The sequence below is a fragment of the Tyto alba genome, unplaced genomic scaffold, assembly GCF_018691265.1.
Source record: "Tyto alba isolate M040663 unplaced genomic scaffold, T.alba_DEE_v4.0 Super-Scaffold_17, whole genome shotgun sequence".
Classification (NCBI taxonomy): domain Eukaryota; kingdom Metazoa; phylum Chordata; class Aves; order Strigiformes; family Tytonidae; genus Tyto; species Tyto alba.
Window position 1 is genome coordinate 5920296 of NW_024881279.1, and position 21634 is coordinate 5941929.

General features: G+C 38.6%; 1 protein-coding gene across 2 annotated transcripts in view; it reads left to right on the forward strand.

Annotated features, from left to right (window-relative positions):
* The first annotated feature begins 1373 nt into the window (after positions 1–1373).
* The window catches only part of SPOCK1 (SPARC (osteonectin), cwcv and kazal like domains proteoglycan 1), a 322834-nt gene continuing 302573 nt past the window's right edge, over positions 1374–21634 (forward strand). For both annotated transcript variants that reach the window (XM_033006056.2, XM_033006057.2), the window contains exons 1-2: positions 1374–1567; positions 1942–2109. In XM_033006056.2, the coding sequence (XP_032861947.1) occupies positions 1942–2109 (168 nt within the window). In that variant the 5' untranslated portion in view covers positions 1374–1567. The remainder of the gene's footprint in view (positions 1568–1941; positions 2110–21634) is intronic.

The window sequence follows — 21634 nt, forward strand, 5'->3', positions numbered from 1 at the left end:
TTTCATTAGATGCTCTATGCAGCAAGGGGAGAATGTAATCTGGGGTACTTAGGTCCATATGTGTTTGTTCTCTGCTGTTAAAATTATTAAAACCTCATTGGTTTTTCTTCAGTCCCAGAGGTTTTTATTGTGGCTACATGCTACTTGGGAACTGTATTTAAAATCAGACTTAGAAATAGAACTGTATACTAAGTTCAGTGCTCAGTTGTAACTGTAAAAAAAATAATAAACGTGACCCTTTTCTGTGTTACTAAAGAAATGCCTAATGTGTCTGTCTGGAAAAAGTGGAATTAACCTTGTTGATAGTTTTCTTGGAGAGAAAAGGCAGTACTTACAAGACAGTTTAATGAACCATATTTGAAAAATGTCATATGGAACAGTATTCACAGCTCTATTTAAAATGATCAGCAAAAGTATATGTCCTCATTTTTGAGCATCAAGTTAATTAGCAGGGGGTGAGTTCTCTCTTCTATCCAGGTGCAGAGAATGAGACCCTCAATGAGACCCTCCCCCCCCTATTTTAAAAATTGTGGGTGTGGATTTTCTATCCCTTGAAATGCTCAGAAGTAAAAGGAAGAAGAGTGCCTTCCTCAAGGTCTTTGGGGATGGATACAGCAACAATCGCCCACATCCTGATGCAGGAAATCACCCAGCCCTCTTTCTCACCTCCTCAGTAGACACTGGACATCTTACTCCTTTCTTGCTGGTGAAGGTCTCCTCCTTTCACCCTCATTCCTATGTAGCCCCCCTCATCGCTCTCCTTCCCATTTTTAAAAATGAAAGATGGCTTTCCTCTACAGCCTTTTGATGGCCTGGGCAGTCCTCTAATTCATTACATGGTGTGGGAACAGAGACTCTTCACGGTGCGGGATGTGTTGACCAAGGGAGGAGAACTCCCTGCCAAAAGAAATTAAGAAACCTGGGATGACTACTAGCCTTTGAAATGTCATTACTTTTGCAAATTGTAGAACCATTGACTCAAGACAGTCCTATCCTACTCAGGGTTTATAGAAGCCGGTGTTTGTTTGTTTGTTTTTATGTTTTTAAGGCCAGTTTTACCGCTCCGTAACTCTTTGGAGCACAGAATTCACTGCCGCTCTCTCAGCGGAGATGTCTGCCCGCACAAACATCCACCGCGTCCCTCGCCAGGGACACACTCCCCAGGTTGCGCCCGTGGGTGCGGGACCCTCCGCCCCTCCCCGCGGGGCCGTTACCGGGCGGCCGTTGGCCGGGCGCGCGCGAGAGCCCGTGTCCCCCCTTCAGGCGGGCGCCGCGCGCCGCCGCTCGGCGGGTAGATGGCGCCAGACCGCGGCTCGCGGCACCCGCGCGCGCGCGCGCGCACCCCCCCCCCCCCCACACACACATACGCGCGCGCGCACGGACGCGCACACCCTCCCGGAGCCGCTGAGGGCACCTACGCGGGGCTCGCCGCCTCTCCCCGACCCGCTGCCCGAGCAGCGGCGAACGCACAAAGGAGAGGAGGAGGAGGAGGAGGAGGAGGAAGAAGAGGAAGAGGAGGCGGCGGCGCGCACGGTGCTTGGAGCCCGGCCGGAGGCACTGCCCGGAGGTAGGAGCTGCCTCCCCGCCCTGGCAGCCAAACTTCGCCGAGCCAGCGCTGCCTGCTCCCGCGGGGGGCTTTCTTGGGGTTTCGTAACGCTCTGTTCTCCCTCGGCTGGTGTCCGCCCAGCCCCAGGTGACCTGCATTATTATTGTTATTAGTGGTGGTGGTGGTGTTCTCCGCCCCTCTAGGCTGGGCAATCAGGGTGGGTCTCAGCGGAGCTGGCAGCTCCGCAGCCAGAAGTTGGCGAGGGGCGTGAGGGGAGACCAAGCCCGAACTCGGGTCCCCTCAAACTTCCCTGCCCGAGGAAGCTGCCCCCGCGGCCGCGCCGCCCTCCTCTCCGCGCCTCTCCGCTCCCCTCCGCACCTCTCCTCTCCTTGCAGATGTCGGGGGTGCTGGTAATCGCTGCCTGGTGCTTCCTGCAAGTGGAGAGCCGGCATCCTGAAATCATCACGAGTAATAGCAATCATGGCAATTTCCTGGACAACGACAAATGGCTGAGCACCGTTTCACAGTATGATAAAGACAAGTACTGGAACAAATTCAGGGATGTAAGTACTTCTTCATTTACCACATACTTCTTTGTTATTGTTGTTCCATTTTACCGTAGCATCCTTTTAACGGGAGGCTGCCGGCTTTTAGAAGCTGCGGGTAGAAGAGAGATGCAGCTTGGGCAACTGGTTGCTGCTTGTGTGAAGGATGTTCAGAGCTGTTTGGAAGCTGGACAATCAGTCCTGGCATTGTCAGGGAACCCATCGATTGGGGCAGCTTGGACTCGGTGTCAGGCTCACTGAAAGCATATGGTCTTCAGTTTTCCTTTGGGAAGGAACTTTGAGCGAAGTTTCTGTGCCTGCTGCTTAAGAAGCTAGTTAACTGTGAAACGGTGTGTGTGTGTAAGGGAATATTTACCAGTTCAGGCCACAAGGTGGTAAACGGAGAAGCTTTTTTTTCCTGTAGATTTGGTGGAAAACAATTTATTGTCAATTCTGCTCATGGAGATCTTTGATGCAGCTATAGGTTTGGAGGAAGAAATGCTTTGATTCAGTTTTTTTTGTTTTGTTTTGGTTTGGTTTTTTTTTTTTTTTTCAATCTGGAAAATAGGGGTAAATCCAAGATGTGATATGACATGTACCTGTACAAAACAAATCAATTTCTTAAGCTTAAAATTAGTTTCTGAGTTCCTTTAGTTTGAATATAATTGTGTGTATGAAGTCAATGACTGCATAAAGGGAAACGCAACATTTATGGTAAATGTAGTATTTATGGAGCTCCTTTTGCTTCTGTTTATATGCTGAAAAAGCTTTCTTGGAGCACACACAGAAGATATTGCTTCAGTCTGCCCAAGGCTGGATAAAAGAAACGTTGTTAATGTTGAGCATGAGCACATTGAGGTTAAGTGTTCTTTATTGCATGGGATTCGTGCGCTGCGGCTGGAAAGGGAAGAGTAGAGCTGGCTAGCAGTTCTGCTAGGAGTATTCTGTAAGAATGTTTTTGTTTGTTTAGGAAGTTCTGGTGTTTTGTAACATATTAACAAGTTAAACATTGATACTTTGTGTTTGTCTCTGTGATCTTAACACTGTATCTTACTTTGGGAAGAGAAAGTCAAAGTGTTACAGTTAAATGTGACCTGTCTGTCTAGTTCATTCTCTACATTTTTCTGTAGCTGTGGTCATCTCTGTGTCTGAGAAATCACGCTGCTCTGAATCTCAATATAACAAAGTATGGCCTCAACAATGGTATCAACAGATATGTCAGAATATCTGTGTGCAGTCACTGTGATGACATCCACCTACTGGGACTATTGAAATTATCGTATAATAGATGTCTGGAAAAGCCTATGCTAGTGCAGTAACTACTGTTTTATGAAGGGGATTCTGCAGTTAACATGGATTCATAGATTTTTTTTTTTTATTTTATTTATTTTTTTTTTTTACACCAAGGGAGCTTTGTTAATATGTGTTTTAGTCTCCTGGGGAACGCAAGTTAAGAATTTCATTTGATGTGAAAATTCAGCAGCATTTGAAAATAGTAAATTGAATGGACTGACAAATTAATCCAAAACCACTTTTAACTAAGGATAGATTTATATCAAAAGATAGATTTATAGCAAGGGATTTTTCAGCAGTCTCCTTCCAAATAGAGGCCTTGTATTAAGCAGACTTCTTGAGATTAAAGTTTTTATTTAATTTTATGTAGTTTTTCTTTTTGTTTGTTTGTTTTTGAAGCCTGGAGTCCTTGCAAATTCTGTTCTTGTACCTGTCCCCAGTCTCACAATTGCAATTGTCAGTGAAATTATTCCTTTTCCTGTGGAAGATGTTAGTGAAGATTACTGCTTTCATGTTTTAAGGTTTCACAACCAAAAATGCTTTCTTTAGACTTTCTGAAAATGATATTAAAAAAATGTAAAGCCTCAAAACTCTTTTTATAAAAATAATCATTTGATGGGAAAAAACCCTCTTAACCAGTCCTCTTCCAAGCAAAAGCAAATAGCATAAAGTTCATGCAGAGTTTCAGTATCTTTCTACCCAGCTGTCTTAATGGTTTTATTTAATTGCTTCAAAACGGGCATGTTATGATTGCATGATTATCTATGAAACCTTTTATGGAGCAAATTAACAGACACTACTAATAATCTCCTACTAAGATTTTTCCAAAAAGAAAATATAAAAGGCTTGCCTATTTAATGAAGCTCTTAATAACTTGTTTTCAACCAAAGTGATTTACCATGTCATAATTTTCTCTGAGAGGCTCTGTGTCCACAGAGGAAGACATAAATAGGTAGAATTGCTGCCAAAGTAGTAGGTGTAGTAGAAACAGCATGCTTCTTATGTGCAGAGATGTCATTAGAAGAAATCTGGTCCTTGTTTCATGCCTGCATTGTTGGAAATAGATAATTAAAACATTTGTTAAAAGACTAGTGAGATGCAGCATAACAGTATTAACTGCTATGTATGGGGTAGACTAGCAGTTCACTCATAATTGTTGAATTGTAGGGAAGCTATCTTCCCATCTTCCCTTTGTTCCCAAACTAACTATCTATATATAAATATATGCACATACATCATTACTAGATGAGGTTCTCTGTGGGCTTTGCACAGGATTCTGGAGTATAGAAGTAGTATTTCAGTTAAAATCTTCTTGGGTCTGACACTACAGCTACTATAGTGCAGAAGGACTGGTTTGTAGACTGTAAATCAGCAGAAGTGAGGTTGCAGTAATTATCAAAATTATCTTTAGTATCTGTCTGAGCTTTATGTCATGTTATATAAATAAAATTACACAAATATTTACATAACTGTGCCCTTATGTGGAGTAGGAGAAACCCTTGTATGTATGGAGCTAAGATTTGATTGGTTTGGGTGTGGCCACTTTAAACTCTGTACATGCATGGAGCTCAAATATCTGCACACACATGTGTGTCTAAATCTGTCATAATGTTGCAGTACTGGGTGTTTTTTTTACAGATGATATATAATTGAATATAAAATTTTAAATTGGACTTCTCTCAACTTTTTCAGTTATTCTTTTCAAAATCAATTGGTTGGTCAGTCTTATTGAACTATTGTCCAATATGGTCTGATTTGAGAAGACAGCTATTGATTGTTTTTTTCAGTATGACCCATATTTCTTTTGGGTAAAGACAGCATGGTAGCTGCACTTAATGGCCCAGCAGTCATTACTCTTCTGTGAAAAGAGAGCACAGAAATGCACCTCATTTGAAGTCTGCATTATATTCACATAATCAGGCTAAATTTTTAAGTTTGACTGACTTTAATAGTGTGAAACATTGACTTGTCAACATTTTCAGAAGACCTCAAGAGATCTGTTTAAAGCAATACAATACAATGTTTTCACAAGTTGAGTACAATCTGTAGAATATTCAAGTGCTCCATTTAAAAAACAAGCAAAGCCTGTAAATGAGTAAGACCAATGTGACTGATGTGTTGTGAGGCACATTCTGTTGAAAATCTTGTATATTGTCCAGCTGTCCAGTATCAATGGTATAATATCTGATGTATTAATAAGGTTTCAGTACAATATGAACTTGATATTCCTGTCTGTCTTCCATCCCTTTTTCCTTGTCTGCCATGGGCTTTCTGTTTGACCAATGATGAAATCTTAGCTCTGCTTTATGTCCCATTTTACAGCTAGGGGTAATAGTATTTCTCTTCCTGTGTGCTGAAGCTATAAAGAAGAAAGGACAGAGCTCAGGATCTGTGATAATATGGAATTTATTATTCACTTGATCCATACCTTGAATGTGGCTTGGTACGTACTTAAGTAACTGACTAGGTCTAGTTTAGTAAGTATCTGAAAAAATAAAAACTAAATCGATACAATTATTAGTAGGAAAAAAAAAAAGTAAGCAGGGTAGAGTCTGTAGGATGGACCTGCAGTTACTTCCTTTGTACAGATTTGAGGCTTGGAAAAGCAGACATCAGGGATATGAGAGTCAAATTAGACCTTTTGCTATTATGAACACAAATGTTAAGGACTCAACCTTTCAACCAAATCTGTTGAGGGAGATCTTTTGGCTTAAGAGGAGTTTCAGTGCAAATTTGACACCTGAATGTGAATTCTTACGAGTCTTAGAAAGCATTTATTAAGTGAATAGCCATACATGTTATTGAAATAGGTCACACTGCAGTATCTCATTGTGTTCATAGGGGCTTGGCACAGAATAAGTGTCCTCTTAGTGTTAGGCCTGTCTTTAATCAAAAGTATATGAACAGAGTAATTCTATTACTTCTAGTTGGAGTTATGTCTATTACACTATTAATGCTTTTATATAAAAAGGTAATAAGTTCAACTAGCTATGGATTAAACTGCAAAAAAAGGAGAAAAAAGCTAAATGAACTTAGAGGATCTGGTATAAACCATACAAGGAATTGCTGTGAAGTTGAAAACTAAGAATCTTGGCATGAACTCTGGTTTCAGTGCATGTTTATGCATGGCAGCCTGCCAGACCACATTCTGAGCATTAACTAAGATGTTTCTTTAAATTTTGTTGCTTACAGAGTTTCAGTTCAGGCTATCATGTTAAAACCCCCATGCATTATATGCCTGGAGATGCTTTGAGACTGTACATGGTTAAGAAGCAAGGAATGAAATGTCATCACCTGTGTGTATACATTTCTGACTTACTGTGGATAAAGTTATGTATAACTATCAGCAGCGTGAATAGTTAAATAGAAGTAGATTAGATTAGATATTAGATTTCCCAGGTTAGTCATGGACTACCATCCCCTCATATGATCCACTGAAGAGACAATTTAGTCAGTTATTCATGTATGTCACCTTTCTGAGGCTATGAGTTCCTTCTCACACTTGGTTGGAAGTGCAGTGTTAGGTGAAAAAGCAAATACAGGGCAAGGAGATGGGGGACCCATATTGCTCCAGTTTTGCCACTGACGGACTGTTGGACTTTGGGCTGGGTCTTCACACTTCTTCACTGTTTTTCCCCTTAATTGCACTTACCTTTCTGTGATTTGTTTAGCTCAAAATTGGAAGTGTGGTAGTGAAACTTGATAGCAGTGAGTTGGAAAACACGACCAATACTGAGAAGGGTTGGAATACCAAGCAGGCAGAATTGGAAGACCTTGGAAACTCAAGTAATATAAATGAAATGAAATTTAAAAGTACAAAGTAGAAGGTCATGGAATTGAGAGCTAACACGAATTTATTCTGGGTCCTGGCAACTCAGCTTGAAATAGATGAGAGGGAAAACCTGTGTACTTTTATTGATTTGCAGAGTTACTCTCAGTAATGAAAGTAATGCTACTCTGAGGAGAGCAAATATATTGTAGGAATGCATAAAATGAAAGATTTCTGGTTCTGTTGTAGAAATAAAATTGTACAATGTATAGGAGAAAATAGTTAATTACAAATATTGTGAGCACTTCCAATCACTGAAATCCAAGAGAGACAAATTTTTATGGACTTAGTGAGTCAAATGCCTTTCAGCATCATAGGGTAAAAGAGCCTGCTTTAAACTAATATACATTATTAGTTTGCTCACACAAAGCTAATTGTGTAAGAGTAGATTTGCTTCAGAATGTTTATTGAGAGAGGGACAGCAAAAGCTGCCTTCTGTGAAGTGGAGTTAAAGAAAAAGTAGATAATTGGTGACAAAAATAACATTATTCCTGAATTCCACCCACATTTATGTTTTTTAAAAAGTTATCTTAATGAGCACTTTGGTTTCAATATGTGGCTTGTATGTTAACAAAAAAGATTAGGATGTAGTAAACTGTAAGAAAAGGACCTGGATTTGGGGATTCTAGAGACCTTGGAGTTTTAGATCACATGTGTCTGTTCGTTAAGTTTAAAGCCCCTTGCAGATGGTTGTCTTGCTCCCTATCCATACAGCTGCTAGTTTGGTGGAACCTGATCTGCAGTCCCCAAGTATCCATCGATCCTTTGGGATTTTTGAGCTAACAGCTCATTTGTGTAGACTGGGCTCTTTCTGCTGTCTCTTCCCTGGTAGATACATGCCTTCAGTGTGATCTCACTACCAAAGACTCAGCCAATTTCACAGTGCTGCCTGATATGCTAGATGCTAAGGGGAAACTACTTAGTTTTGGATTGTATTTTCTTTGTATATGTTCTATTTAGGTCTACTGATTGAATGAAGTATTTTTTCTGCCAACAATTTATTACCAGAACATCACACTGTCTACATTCTTCACCTCAAATGTAAGCACAGGTTTTTCTGCGATTCAGTAATCAATACATGAAATACATATATTCCTGGAGAAACCATTCAGGCCCTGCTAATTATGTAGTGAAGATAGTCATAGGGAAGATTACAGGACACTTGAAGAATACCTACTAGCTTGGTAATGGATGTAACCAGTCAGTGAAGTGGCTGACTTACATGATGGGACACAGGCACCTCAGGTTTGCTTCCCAGGAGATTATCATTCCAAACCCACCTTGAGATTTAATTGAAGGTGAAGATTGTGTGTATGGATTCCAGTAGATCTGGTGCAAAGTACAACAGAGTTGAAATGTGATTTATAAGTCTACCCAGACACTCAGCATAGATTGTCTCGCAGGGAAATTCTCACTCTACAGAGGGACAAGACTGGAATATATATGTGATTGAAAATTACAGCTGAGATGTACTTGCCAAAGCTGCATGAAGTTTAAAAGAATAGCAAAACATGAGACTGAATCTGTACAAGTGTAATTCATAATCAGCTTCTTACAAACGGAAGATATATGCTTACTAAAAATGCCCTTCTCAAACTTAACACTTTCCTTCTGCAGTGGACAAGGGAAAAATAATGGCATTTATGTCAGAATAATTAACTTAGAAGGTACAGAGGACTAGCTGTTTGTAATTAATTGATATTTATCCAGCTTTCCTAGGAATTACTTAAGGCTCCAAAGCTAAATAGGTCAGTAGAGGACTAGAGTGTTAGTTTCTGTATTATATGTACAATATTATATATTATAACTTGAATAATGTCCTCACTTACAGAAGTGTTCTGAAGACTGAAGTCACAAATCATATCCCTGCTGTGGCACTCTGTAAATTTGAAGTTTTCATTAATATATTTTAGAAGTTTTTAGAGTAACCATTCTTGTATTCTACTGCTTCCCCTCTCCTCCCTCCCCTTAATAGGATTTCTTTTCCATAGGGGCTCACTTTAATACAAATTTAAACTGTAATTTTGACAGACTCCTGGGAGGTGAATCTTCTGTTACATTTCTGGATGTAGACTGTATTTTTTAAGAGTTGCAGCAGGAGCTATAGGAAATATAATGATGTGAAGGGCATGCTGCATCTTTGTAAGGACAAAAGAGAAATATTTTTTTTTCTTGATGAATGTGAGGTTAAAAATGAATAAAAAAGCAGAAGAGCCAGTTTTGATGTATTGCAATGTTAGCACCTTGCGGGGGAGGGGGGGCAGAAAAAACCAACAAATTTTAAACCCAGTACACAGTTGTGAGAGAGATTTTGTTTATATATTTTTCAAAACTCACTCTTGTAAAAGGAAAAAAGAGGGTAGAAAACTCCACACAAATGAGACATGCTTCCTGTCAAACCATGACAGTGTAATATAAAATGGGTGGATTTAAAATAGTTATAGGAGGCTAAGTTCTGATGTCTGTTAGTGTAACAGCTGTTATTAGGCTCAAGTATCCATGGGTAAATAATACTAGTTTTATTTCAGGTAAATTGTCCAGGATTAGGGTTGAGAAAATCAGACTCATTCTCAAGTGCCAATAGTTAAAGTTTGGTTATGATAGTATGTTTTGAACATCAGGGATATTATTGCCTTTTTTTGTTTCAGATACTTTAATGGTTTGCTCTATATTTATGGTTTTAACCAGGAGTCTAGAAATATGTAATTTCAGTCAGCACATCTTTAACAATGTGTGCATTTTTTGAGGTTAAAATACAAGACTGTCTGAATTTGGGGTGGGGCAGCTGAGCTGCTTTCACAAGAGGCAAGACTTCATGAGGGAAATGGAAGTCAAATATTACACCCAGGGCATGAAAACTCTTTTCTTTTTGATAACATCTCTTTATTCAAGGGCTGTTTGATTATTTCTTTCCTTGTGTAACCAAAAATGAGATTCATCCAAAAGAACTGTAGTGAAGTCTTAGTTACGTTGAAGCTGATAACCAAATTCTCAAAGACTTTACTGAGACCTGAGTTTGATTCTCATATTCCTCATCTTCGTGTTCTGTTAGATAAAGAATAACTGTAAATGAAAGACCAGTTAGATGAAACAGTTCTTTTTGGCTTTTGGAGGACTTTGTGTAATCAGAAAAGGCTGAAAGATCAGGTGTCTGGGCAGCATAAATAGAAGAAGCATCCTCAAAGTCCCTGGAAGAATCAACCTATCTGAAAACCAAACATCTACAGTCTACAAAATACTTTTACAGATTCCAAACAAAACAAGAAATTGGAGTTGAAATGGAGCAAAGTTAAGGTAATGCCACTGCTTCCAGTGTGAATTTCTGTAGTTCCAACACTTAACTCTGTTTCAGCTTTACACAGGGCCTTATTGCTGCAAAGTTGGCAAGTCTTAACTCCATGTAAGTAGTCTCTCATCAGGTAGGTAACACCAGTAGTTATCATTGGTGGATTTGCTGTTGCAGGTTGGCAGCTGAAATTGAATTACATATTTGGACAGAACATCTAATGTCTAATGCGTTTCAAGGCTAAGATATGATTCAAAATCCAGTTTACAGATAAATTGCTAAGCTACTGAATAGAGGTTTTGGCAGGGAGTAGGCTGGTCTTTTATCTGTCACTTCTATGGCTTGGTTTGTAATCTAGAATAACAGAAAATCTTTCTCATTGAATAGGTACAAGGGGGGGCATCAATTAATTCTGTGATCTTAGCTGTCCTCTTAATGAACTTAGTGTCATAAATCCACTGATTGCTCTCTGCTGGGCAGATAGAAAAATACTTTATTAAAAATTACTGTTAGAGTAACTATATTCAGATAAGTTTTTGAAGAAGATTTCAATTTATCATGTTTTACAGTTGAACTCTGACTAACACTGGGATTGATAGATGTAGTGATACCTGTCTGTCTATGAAGGTTATTTTGAAACTGTCTAATCAGGAAACTCAGCTGTGTATATAATTTCATTTGAAGTGTCATAGTATAATCTGTGAATAGATTTTATGTGTTTTTAGCTTGGAGATCTCTTTGCCCTTTCTTCCCTGAGTTCCATTGGCTATTCAGAAGCTTTTCAACATTTTATTGTTTAGTGTTTGCATGTTGTCCTCTCTGCTTTTCTCTTCAACTTCTAGCAATTAGACAACTTGAACCTGAACAGAAAATTGAGGTAGAGAGGTACGGGCAGCTGCAGTTGGCAGAATTGGACACAGAGAATGCTTAAATGTTAGAGAATGGAATGGGAGAGAGGCTGAAAATTACAGTTGCAGGATTAAGAAGTGAGGCTGAGTTGCTTGTCCAAGGGAGTGAGTAGAAAATATTTTTAGAGTAACATTTCGGTGTGTCCTAGAGATGTTGAGGTTCTTGGTAGAATTTGATTGCAATTGGTAAATATTAATAAAAATCAGTTTTAGTGCATTCAGAAATGCCTGTCATTTCTTGTTTGGTAACAAGAGCCTGTTGTACTTGATACTCTGATTTCTAGGGCAACTCTGTTACTCTCCCAGCATATGTGTATGTGCCAGCCCCACCACACTGGTGGCCCTTCTCGTCCCACTCCTGCGGGCACGTCACAGAGCGGGTCTGGTCGCAGCTGTCGGCACAGTGTGAGGCACAGATCTGTCCGGTGCTGAACCCCACGGGCAGGAACAGCTCAGCATTTGGGGCGCTCTTGGCTGCATCTCAAAGCACTCTTCTGACACGGTTAGGCACATGGGGATGTGGACCTAGATTAGACAGATGTGGAAGCAGAGGATAAAGCTAGTTCAGAGTTATCCATCAAGCTAATGCCAGATCTAACAACAAAATTTATGTCGCTTAAGTCCCAGGACAGTGCTCTTCTACTGAGCTATGTACTGTGTTAGAATACAGAAAGACAAAGCTTAACAGGTCTGTATCCTTCTTTCCACTGGATATATGTGCCAGTATCTGACAGTAGTGTTTATTGGGTCAAATTAATTTCTTGTTTGATAACATAAGCTTCACTCAAGTTAGATAAGGAATAAAATTTGTCCTTTTTTTCCTAAGTGAAGCCAGGGTAACCAATCCTTTTGATGCTAACTAATCATTATGTATTTATTTAAAATGTTAGATAGATACACCTTTAGTTTGATATCATATTGAAGGGGGACTAGGTATTTCCTCTTAAAGCAGAGATATTAGGCAACATAGATTTCCTGTATCTTGTTTTATTTTAATGTTAAACTACAACTGGTGAAACTGGTGACTCTTAGGATTTTTAAATCTACTGATATCTTTAAAACTTGTTTCTAAACAAGTTTGTTTCTAAACAACTTGTGTTCTGCTAAAAAATAAATTGTTTCACATAAAAGAACATTGGAGTGCTGCATTCAGGGTATCTGTAGGCACAGGATAATTAGTGTTCTAAATACAGAATTGTCTTCCATATTCTTTAAACACAGCCATGAATCTCCACATTATGGTTCATCAGGACAACAGCATCCAGAAAGAAATCATGCCATATTTAATTAGTATGAATATAAACTGGAAAAATACTGTACAACTCAGTCATGCATATAACTGCAGTTCTGCAGCATGAAGGAAACTGGTAAAACAGATATATTTGTTCATAAGGAAGTATATAGTAATTCAGATCAGTCTCTTCATGCTTATATAACAAGGTTAAGTTGGATATAAGAAGATGCTTAATGGTTTATTTTCATTGGAATATGAGGCAAGATGGACTGAAATGATGATCCTTATGTGACACAAATGTCTATTTTTGTATCTAGCCTCCTTTTCTTTCTATAAAGCCTTTGACTATTCTTATGAAGAGGTGCTTTGTGTCTTATGCATGTGTCTTGTCTTAATGTTAAAATGATTGGCAGAGTGAAGATTTTGTGTCTTGTAATGAACTTCTTATAACTTGAGATGAAAAATAATGTTTTTTCCCCTTGAGAAAGTGCTGATAGAGATTGTGAGTAAGCATTTCCTACCCAGGTGCAATGCCTTGTAAGAGAAAAGGCTGAACACAAGTACAAGAAATTTTAATGGGTATATATGGACAATTTTTGAGCATTCATAAAAAGATAATATAAAAAATTTTAGAATAATTTTAAAATATATTGAAAATTTCACTTCTAAAGCAACATCTGCCATCACAAATAGTCCTGTCTCTATATGTAAAGGACAAAAAATTCAAACAAATTTTTATAGGCCATATCCTGCCATCAGTATTTTTTTAAGTAGCCACAGAATCTATGCATTCATTTCTGTTGAGATACTCCATCCATGGTTTAATGGCAGAATATGGCCCTTTGTAATCAAGAATGAACAATATTCTATTACATCAGGGCAATGTACAAATAGAGATAGATGTGGTATGTGCTCAGTATGGCTGTAGTTTTCATTAGCAATGAAAGAATCTGCAAACAGGAAGCAATTTTGAAACCTACCTCCATCATTGCAAAACCATTACCAATGGTGCAGCAATGGTGCAGTTGATGAGTTCCATCCAGTATGATGCAAGATTGTCTATAAAATTTGAACTCAATAAGCAGGTGTGTAGATATAAAATAAGATACTAAGCTGAAGCCTTAGGACATGTCTGATTTCAAAGCTGAAGCTTCCTGAAATTAGGAGTTACTGAAACTGCAGTGATGGAATAAATGTGTTTTCCTCAGTTATTCCTTAAAAAGAGAAACTACAGGTACAAACAAATGGAAAAAACCCCCAACCAAACGGAAAAAAAAACCCAAACAACCAAAAAAAACCCGAACAAGCGAGTAATAAAAAAAAAAAAAAAAAAAAAACACACAACAAAAAACAAAACAAAAACAAAACAAAACAACAAAAAAAAGAAAAAACACAAAATAAACAAACAAGCAGAACTCCCAACAAACCCCAAAACATACAATCTATGTCATAGGCAAATGAATGCTGGATAATTTAGTGGATCGACAAAGAGGATTCATGGCTGAGATGGGACATGCTCTATCAAGTAAGAAATCATGGAATGATCTTTTCTAGAGCCCAGAGATCTATGTCTTCTCATGGAAAATGCTTGGCAGAAAGAGGAAATGAAGAACATGACATGTGTCTCTGTGTGCACCTAGATAATGAATTTATTATCACAGACAAAATGGGAAGGAGGTAGATATGGAGAAACGTGTTTTGCTTCATTAAAGAGGATTCCAAAATGATAGGTTGATGACGGCATTAGGGTCAGAGGGAGGGGAGCGCAGGAAGGGATTTAGAAAATATGCAACTGCAAGTTATTTAGCTGCTTCTCAGTATCCTGCATGACCCTGACCTGACTATCCACGTATTGCACTCCAAGCAATCACCACTGGCTTATTGCCAGAGCAGAAGCCATAAGCATCTGCCCTTATGAAGTCTTCCTACTGTGTGACTTGCGTGTTGTGTGGCAGGCGGTACTGCTTTTCATTTGAGATAAACAACAGAGATGTGTTGTAGAAAGAATACATGTGCTTTAATCACTCTTTTCCTTGCAATGTAGTTGTGGATATCTGTAGCATTCATAATTAGCAGAGGAACAGATGGCAAAAGCTTGGTTTAAAACAGAGCATCCACTCAGTGATCAAGTGCTGCTGCAAGCTTATTTGGGAAGCAGTTTGCTCTGTTCCCTTGGATGGTGCTCTGATATAGTGGCGCAGGAGTAGAGTAGGAAAAGAATTTGTAACAGTGTAATTCAGTGTGTAGGCTATATATAAAGGATGGAAAAAAAAAAATCTAAGAATTCAAAACATCTCCTGGATGCTAGTGTCTCATACTGTACAAGGATGAATTTTAACCTTTACTGTCCTGCATAGCTGAAACCTGTTATATATGCATTCATATATAGGGTAAATATAATGTCCATAAGATTTCTCCTTTCTTCTGTGCTTTTTTCTGTACAGAAGGGAACAATCCTGTTCTCTGCTCAAATTTTGGTAAGTATTATACTGTAGCTCAATAAAAAAAAAGACAAAAAACAAACAAACAAACAAAAACCAAAACACAAAACCACAGCAAAACAGATCAAAATCCCCCTATATATATTTTGCTTGTTTCCTTGTCTGCTTCCAGCATTAGCATTGTGTTGCAATTTTTCAAAGCTAGAAAACATGAGAGGATTTTGTCAGCATTTCACCATGACACTTGTTTCACACAGAAAGCCAGAAGGCAAAACAAAGTGGTTTCTTTTGGTCCATGTAATCTTTTTAGAAAGCAGTGGTAGCCCTGCAGGCACAATCACCAGGATTCGTATGAGGTAACGTTCAGAATGGTGAGATCTCAGATGTAAAGCCTGATTGATTAGTTGCGATTCCATTCTCCAAATTAAAAACTCCAAAATATTTGATTTTAAGGCGAGGCAGGAGGAAGGAGAACAGAAGGTTGCTAAAGAGAAAAATACTCTAGATATTTTTACTTTATTGATGAAAAATATATGATATTCTGTATCCCGAAGGAGCTGGATGGATTATTGCAACCATCCAGTCTAGTCAAGATCACATTTTCCCTTTTCTTTCTTTTTTTTTTTTTCCAAGATAAATGAACCCATGTTGAGATGTTTATCTCTCTGATATGACCTGTATTTACCTTCAAGTTACAGTGAATTGGGTAGTCTCTTAGTCTCTGAAACTATTTCATATCACTCTTTCTCCCTGCAGACTCTATAGATACAGACAAAAAATACTTCTGTGGAAACAGTGGTGCCATTACCTCTGTGTATGGAATATTTTGGGCAGTATCTGTAATAGCCAATGAAATGACCCTTGGAAGCTCATATCTTTCTCCATATGCTGAACTATAAATTTAAATATGTTGTGAACTGTGTATTCTTTTTCTATCATAAACTTCCTGTATCTCCTCACGATAAGTGATTCACAGAATAAACATATAGTTTTGTGTTTGCCTAAGCATCTTTCTAATCTCCAATTTTCATGTAAAACTGACTCAAAATTTTTCCAATATGAAAACGAGTTTCCAACTGTACCAGTTTCTTCATTGACAAGACTGAATGAATTGTTTGTGCTCATTCAGTTCAATTGACAGGTATTTTTTTTTAATTATTGAATGTATTTAGGTTGTAAACTTCTTGGGGTGGAAACAATTCCGTGTGTTTGGTCATGCAGAACCCAGCTCACTGGGAATTGTCATCTTTGCAAGGGCTGCTGACCATTACAAATTTGATAATACAAATAATTAATCTTTATCACCAATTTTTATGGTCAGCAGTAGAACTAAATTAAAACATCTGTGTCACTATGGGGTCTTTTTCTGTTAACAATCTATGTGCCTTCTTAGTATGCTGCTCTCATTAAGAGTCTTGTGCTCAGACTAGAAGCAAACTTCAGCTAAATTTACTGAAAGAACAGCACCTCCACAGAGTTTGACTTCTCCTGGGCCCTGTGTACTTTCCCTTTCCTCTCATGAACCTCATAAAACCGGTTCAGGAATAGCCTTTTCTAAGTTAACTGAAGTATTTTTGATTTAGTATTAAATAAAGTATTTTCAATTTAGAGATTATCAAAACAGTCATGACCATAATGTTCCTGGGTAACAGCATTCTAGTCATCTTAGTATTCAGCTCCAAGAGCTACAAAAGCAATATAATTTCAGTTGTCTCATAACAGAACTAAATCTAAGCTGTTTCAAACTTTGGTCAGAAACACTTCCTTGACCAAGAGTTTTCAGAAACTATTTAGCTTATTACAGCCACTTCAGCCAACATGCTCATGAGTCATAGGAACTTTGCCGAGAAGAGTTCCACTCTTTCCCTTGTCCTTGAAGCTAAGTCAGTGAATATTTAAGATACATTTTCTCATAGTTATTCCTGAACACCACACTGATGTCTTAGTTGCAAGGCTTCAGAAGATGTTTCTTAATTGCTGAAAGTATGGAATAGCAAGACAAATTACTTATCACCTAGGATCTGAGGTTACTGTAGCTATGCTACTTGCAATTGCCTTGAAAGGCTGAAGAATTACATAATATTCCCAGTAAAGGTAGGGCTTACCACTATCTGCTGAGTTGCAAAATTGTTCCTTTCAGATTAGACTATAACTTGCACTAATGTGACTGCAAAAAAATGGGGAGGAAGTGAAGACCACCTAACCCACTCTCCCAGTGCTACTGGCAGAGTAGAACTTCAGACTGTTTATTGACTGGTTGTGGATACTTTGAGAAAGCATGGGGGACATACCACAAGAAGGTACAGAGAGTTAGAGACCTGACCTTTTCTTTTTAAAAGGATCATTAAGTTACTAAACTCAGCAGTAGAACATGAAAAATATGCCTGGTATGGTGCTATAGAAAACCACATGAAATCCAACGACAGGGAGTAAACAGCTTATTGTTAACAATTGGGAAGGAATGACAGGAGGGAAAATAAAAAGGAATTTTGTAAAGCAAATTTTTGTTTGCTACCTAGGGAGTATTTCTTTCTGTGGGAAGGAGGAATGCAAGTTGTTGTTCACTTTTATTCCAAAACACTGTTTATAGAGTGAATTCCTGATTTGGAGGAATTACCGCCTTTCTGAGCTTTCTAGCAAAGCAAATGCAGTGTTAACTCAAACCATGTAATATTTGCACCCTACTGCGATCATACAACTCTTTCTCCTCCCACCTCCTTTACATATGTCAGCAGCAGTGCGAGGCCCTTGTCTGCTTATCATTTCTGAGCACTACAAATTCATTTTACTGGGCCTGTACACAGAGATCACAGAGGTAGGAGGAGATGCATAGTGACTTCATTATATTCCTGCATAGAACACAACAACTACATAGACTTTCATCCATGTCTTCCAGTTCATCAGTCCTTGTAAATCTGACTGATTTTAATTCTGTGCTTAATTAAGGGCACTTCTATTATCTTTTGCTTTCACATACACACAGTATGGAAATAGGGAAAGCTAGAACACCACAGGAATAACTCCTCCTTTGTTTCAGCCTCGTCATTTGTGTTACATAAATGGTTTTATTTTTATTTTCAGCTTTCACTTTCTGAAAAGCAAAGCAAAATATATGGATTTTTAATCTCTAAGGTCTTGTTAGTACTCTATTGAATATAAGAAGGCTGTTTTCCAGAGATAGACCTTAGATCGTGTTTCAAAACTTCATAGTAAATTCACAAAAGTGAAACTGTGGGAGCTATCATGGTAATTTGGATAATAAAAACAATAACAAAATGCCAGACTAAAAGTCATGGCCAGCCTCACTTAACAAATGAAATGGCAAACTACCAGACAGTGTTAAAAAGAATATCCAACTGATGCTGCTTTTACCCCTATACAATTGGCAAGGTTGCTAGATTGGTGAACGAGAGACTGTTGATACTTAGCCTGGGTATGACTGCACGTAAATGGACTAGGCCACTAAATCATTTGGCACTTCTGGCAGTTTTATCCCAGGAGAACACTGGGATTTCTGCTTGTCTCTGCTGAGTAGGATGGCTGTTCTGGGAAAGAAATCCTAATGTGCTTGAGACCTGAGTGGAAAGGATCCACTGACATTTTTGAGTATTTCAGAAGTTCTGACAGTATGAAGAACCAGTGTCCTAGAAGCAGAATGGTTTGGGTTGGAAGGGACCTTAAAGCCCACCCAGTCCCACCCCCTGCCATGGGCAGAGACACCTTCCACCAGCCCAGGTTGCTCCCAGCCCCGTCCAATCTGGCCTTGAACCCTTCCAGGGAGGGGGCAGCCACAGCTGCTCTGGGCACCCTGGGCCAGCGCCTCACAACCCTCACAAGAAAGAATTTCATCCTTATATCTAATGTAAATCTACTCTCTTTCAGTTTAAAACTATTACCCGTCATCCTATCCCCACACCCCCTGACCAAGAGTCCCTCCCCACCTTTCCTGTTCCCCCTTTAAGCACTGGGAAGCAGATCAAAGGTCTCCCTAGAGCCTTCTCTTCTCCAGGTTGAACCCCCCCAACTCTCTCTGCCTGGCCTCACAGGGGAGCGGGGAGCTGCTCCAGCCCCCTGATAGAGAAAGAGGATATGTGCTCCAGCCCTCTATCTCTATTACTGATATTCTGAGGGTAAAAAAACTGAGGTTAAAAAAACCAAACAACTCAGATTAAAACTGTCTCTGGAAGATTGCTGAAATTATTCACACTTAGAGGTGATTAATTCAAACCATTGTCTAAGGTGCAGAGTTTTAAGCCTAAATATAAGCCCACTTGGGTGATTTTTTTTTACTATTTATTCTCACTGAAAAATCTGTAGCATTTTTCATTGAAAATGTTTTAGGAATCTGCATGCACATTTTATAAAGATGTCATCTGTAGAATAAATTTACCTTATTCTCTAAGAGCTGCTTTGTCACCAAAGATATATTCAGGAGTAAAACAAGCTGCTTTTGTTACCATTGTCCTTTCTATGAACTAAATTAGGCATATTCTCTGATTCTATGATATTGCTTTCGTTTCCTCACACAAATAACTGGTATTCCGTCTGTTTGTTTGCTGTACTTTGCAGTGAGCTAGGCTGTGAGGGAATCTCTTATAACATGTTGAACTCTCATATGGAAATAATAGACTGTGATAACAGAAGCCAAACTTCCATGATTTCTGGAGATACTAATTTAAATGTGATACTAGAGCTGAAAACAGTCTTTGAGAATGGAAAATGGATGTTTCCTACCTCCATTTTGAAGTGTGGTCTAAAGAAATTAAAAAAAAAACCAAACAAACCCTGCCCTTTATTTTTCCTTCTGGTGACCAGTTCTCTGACTTTTGCCCATTTGATGACTATTATATACTACAGCTAAGTGTCTCTGAAAAACAGATAGGATATCTTCCTGTTCTATGCAAGGTTAAGTTAGTATTTCTGAAAGGGCTGTTACTATCTTTTATACTATATATATATTCACACTATTGCTAGTATAGATTATGCTTCAGGCAGTGCTTTCCCCCTTTGGAAACTGTACTGACATTTAAAATCCTGCATTTGGAAAATTCATCAACGATATAAGGATAGCTGATGTGCTTCCTGAAAGAGATAGAGTTCATAAAATATTTTGGTTTGTGCACTAGATAAGGAGACCTTGGTAGAATTAAAGCATCGTGGATTATAGTTGTCTAACTCTGGATCCATTTGGAATGACAAGAGAATAGATTAAGTATCTCTGAAAGCTCTTGATGTGGGAAAGTGTCTTCTTGAATTGTCTACTTCTCCACCTAGTCTCTTGAATAATTTGGACATCCTTTAAAGCTGTAATGGCTACTGGGGAAGAAGAACAGAGAGTCTACTGAGAGTCTTGATTCTCCAATAATTAGCCACTAGATAATGCTGTTTCAGAACTATCAAAACTATGGGTCTCTGCAGACATTTTCAAACAGGGACTTGACTCTTGACCTTTGCTTAAGAGTTGATTGAGCACCTCTGGTGTCACACTGTTTTCAAAGTATGTTCTTTCTGTTCTTTAATACTTCCTGTTTTGTCTCCAGATTCCCTGGAAGCCATCTACTACTATTTATGTCTGAAGCTGACTTTAAGACCTCAGCTCTCAAGGAAAAAAAGCATTTTATAGGATTTCTCATCAAAATGTTGTTAGCAGGGCATACTTAAAAATGAACTGTTTCTCTCCTTTCCTTCTTTCTGGAGTGAGCTGAGAGGACAACACCAGTTGAATCATCTGTCTGAGTCATGCAAACAGCTGTCATTGTTAGATGTAAAGATGAACTAAAAAATTGTCATTTGCTTGGGAGTATTTTTATACTTGACTCACTTGTCCAGTGAAGGGGAGAGGTTTCTTTTCTTTTTGCCTCCTTTCACATGGAAAATTACAATGAAGCCATGTGTTGTAGTAATGGCTATAAACTGTTCTACTGAAAAAGCTTCACATAAATCTTCTACCTCAGAGCATCTGTCATAATGAAATTTTTTTTTTTTTTTTTTTGCACTTATGCACAAGCTCTGTGAGGCCCTGTGAAGACATCCATGTGGCCCTTCCTTTAAAATGTCTGGGCCTGTGTAAATACCTTCTCCTTCCCAACTATGTGCTGCCTGAAGTAACTCGCTCTTACATCTGGACTGTAAATATGGACCACGCTCTCATCCTGACATCTAACATTTGAACCTCAGATTCATGGATTTTTTCCTGCTGCTCTTCTCTATCTCTTTTCTTATTCTCTGTTGATTTACATTTCTGTCTCTTGTAGTTGACTCTGCAGCACCTTTTTTACTCTGCACTTCTCTTTTTCTTTACTCTTTCTTCACTCTGTCATCTCTGTCTATCCTTTCTTTCCTGCATTTAAGTGTTAAGGTTTTCAGACAAGTCCTGTGAGTTTACTACCAAATATTACTAGCCAGTAAGTCACAGCAGCATGGAGCTATTTTATCTAAATTGATAAGAATGATGTAGTCGGTCTGGTTTTTAAACCTGGCTCACTGGAAACTCATGTGCATATTCCTGCACTATGTACCACGAGGTAGCAGTACTTGGAGTAAGCCAGTGCT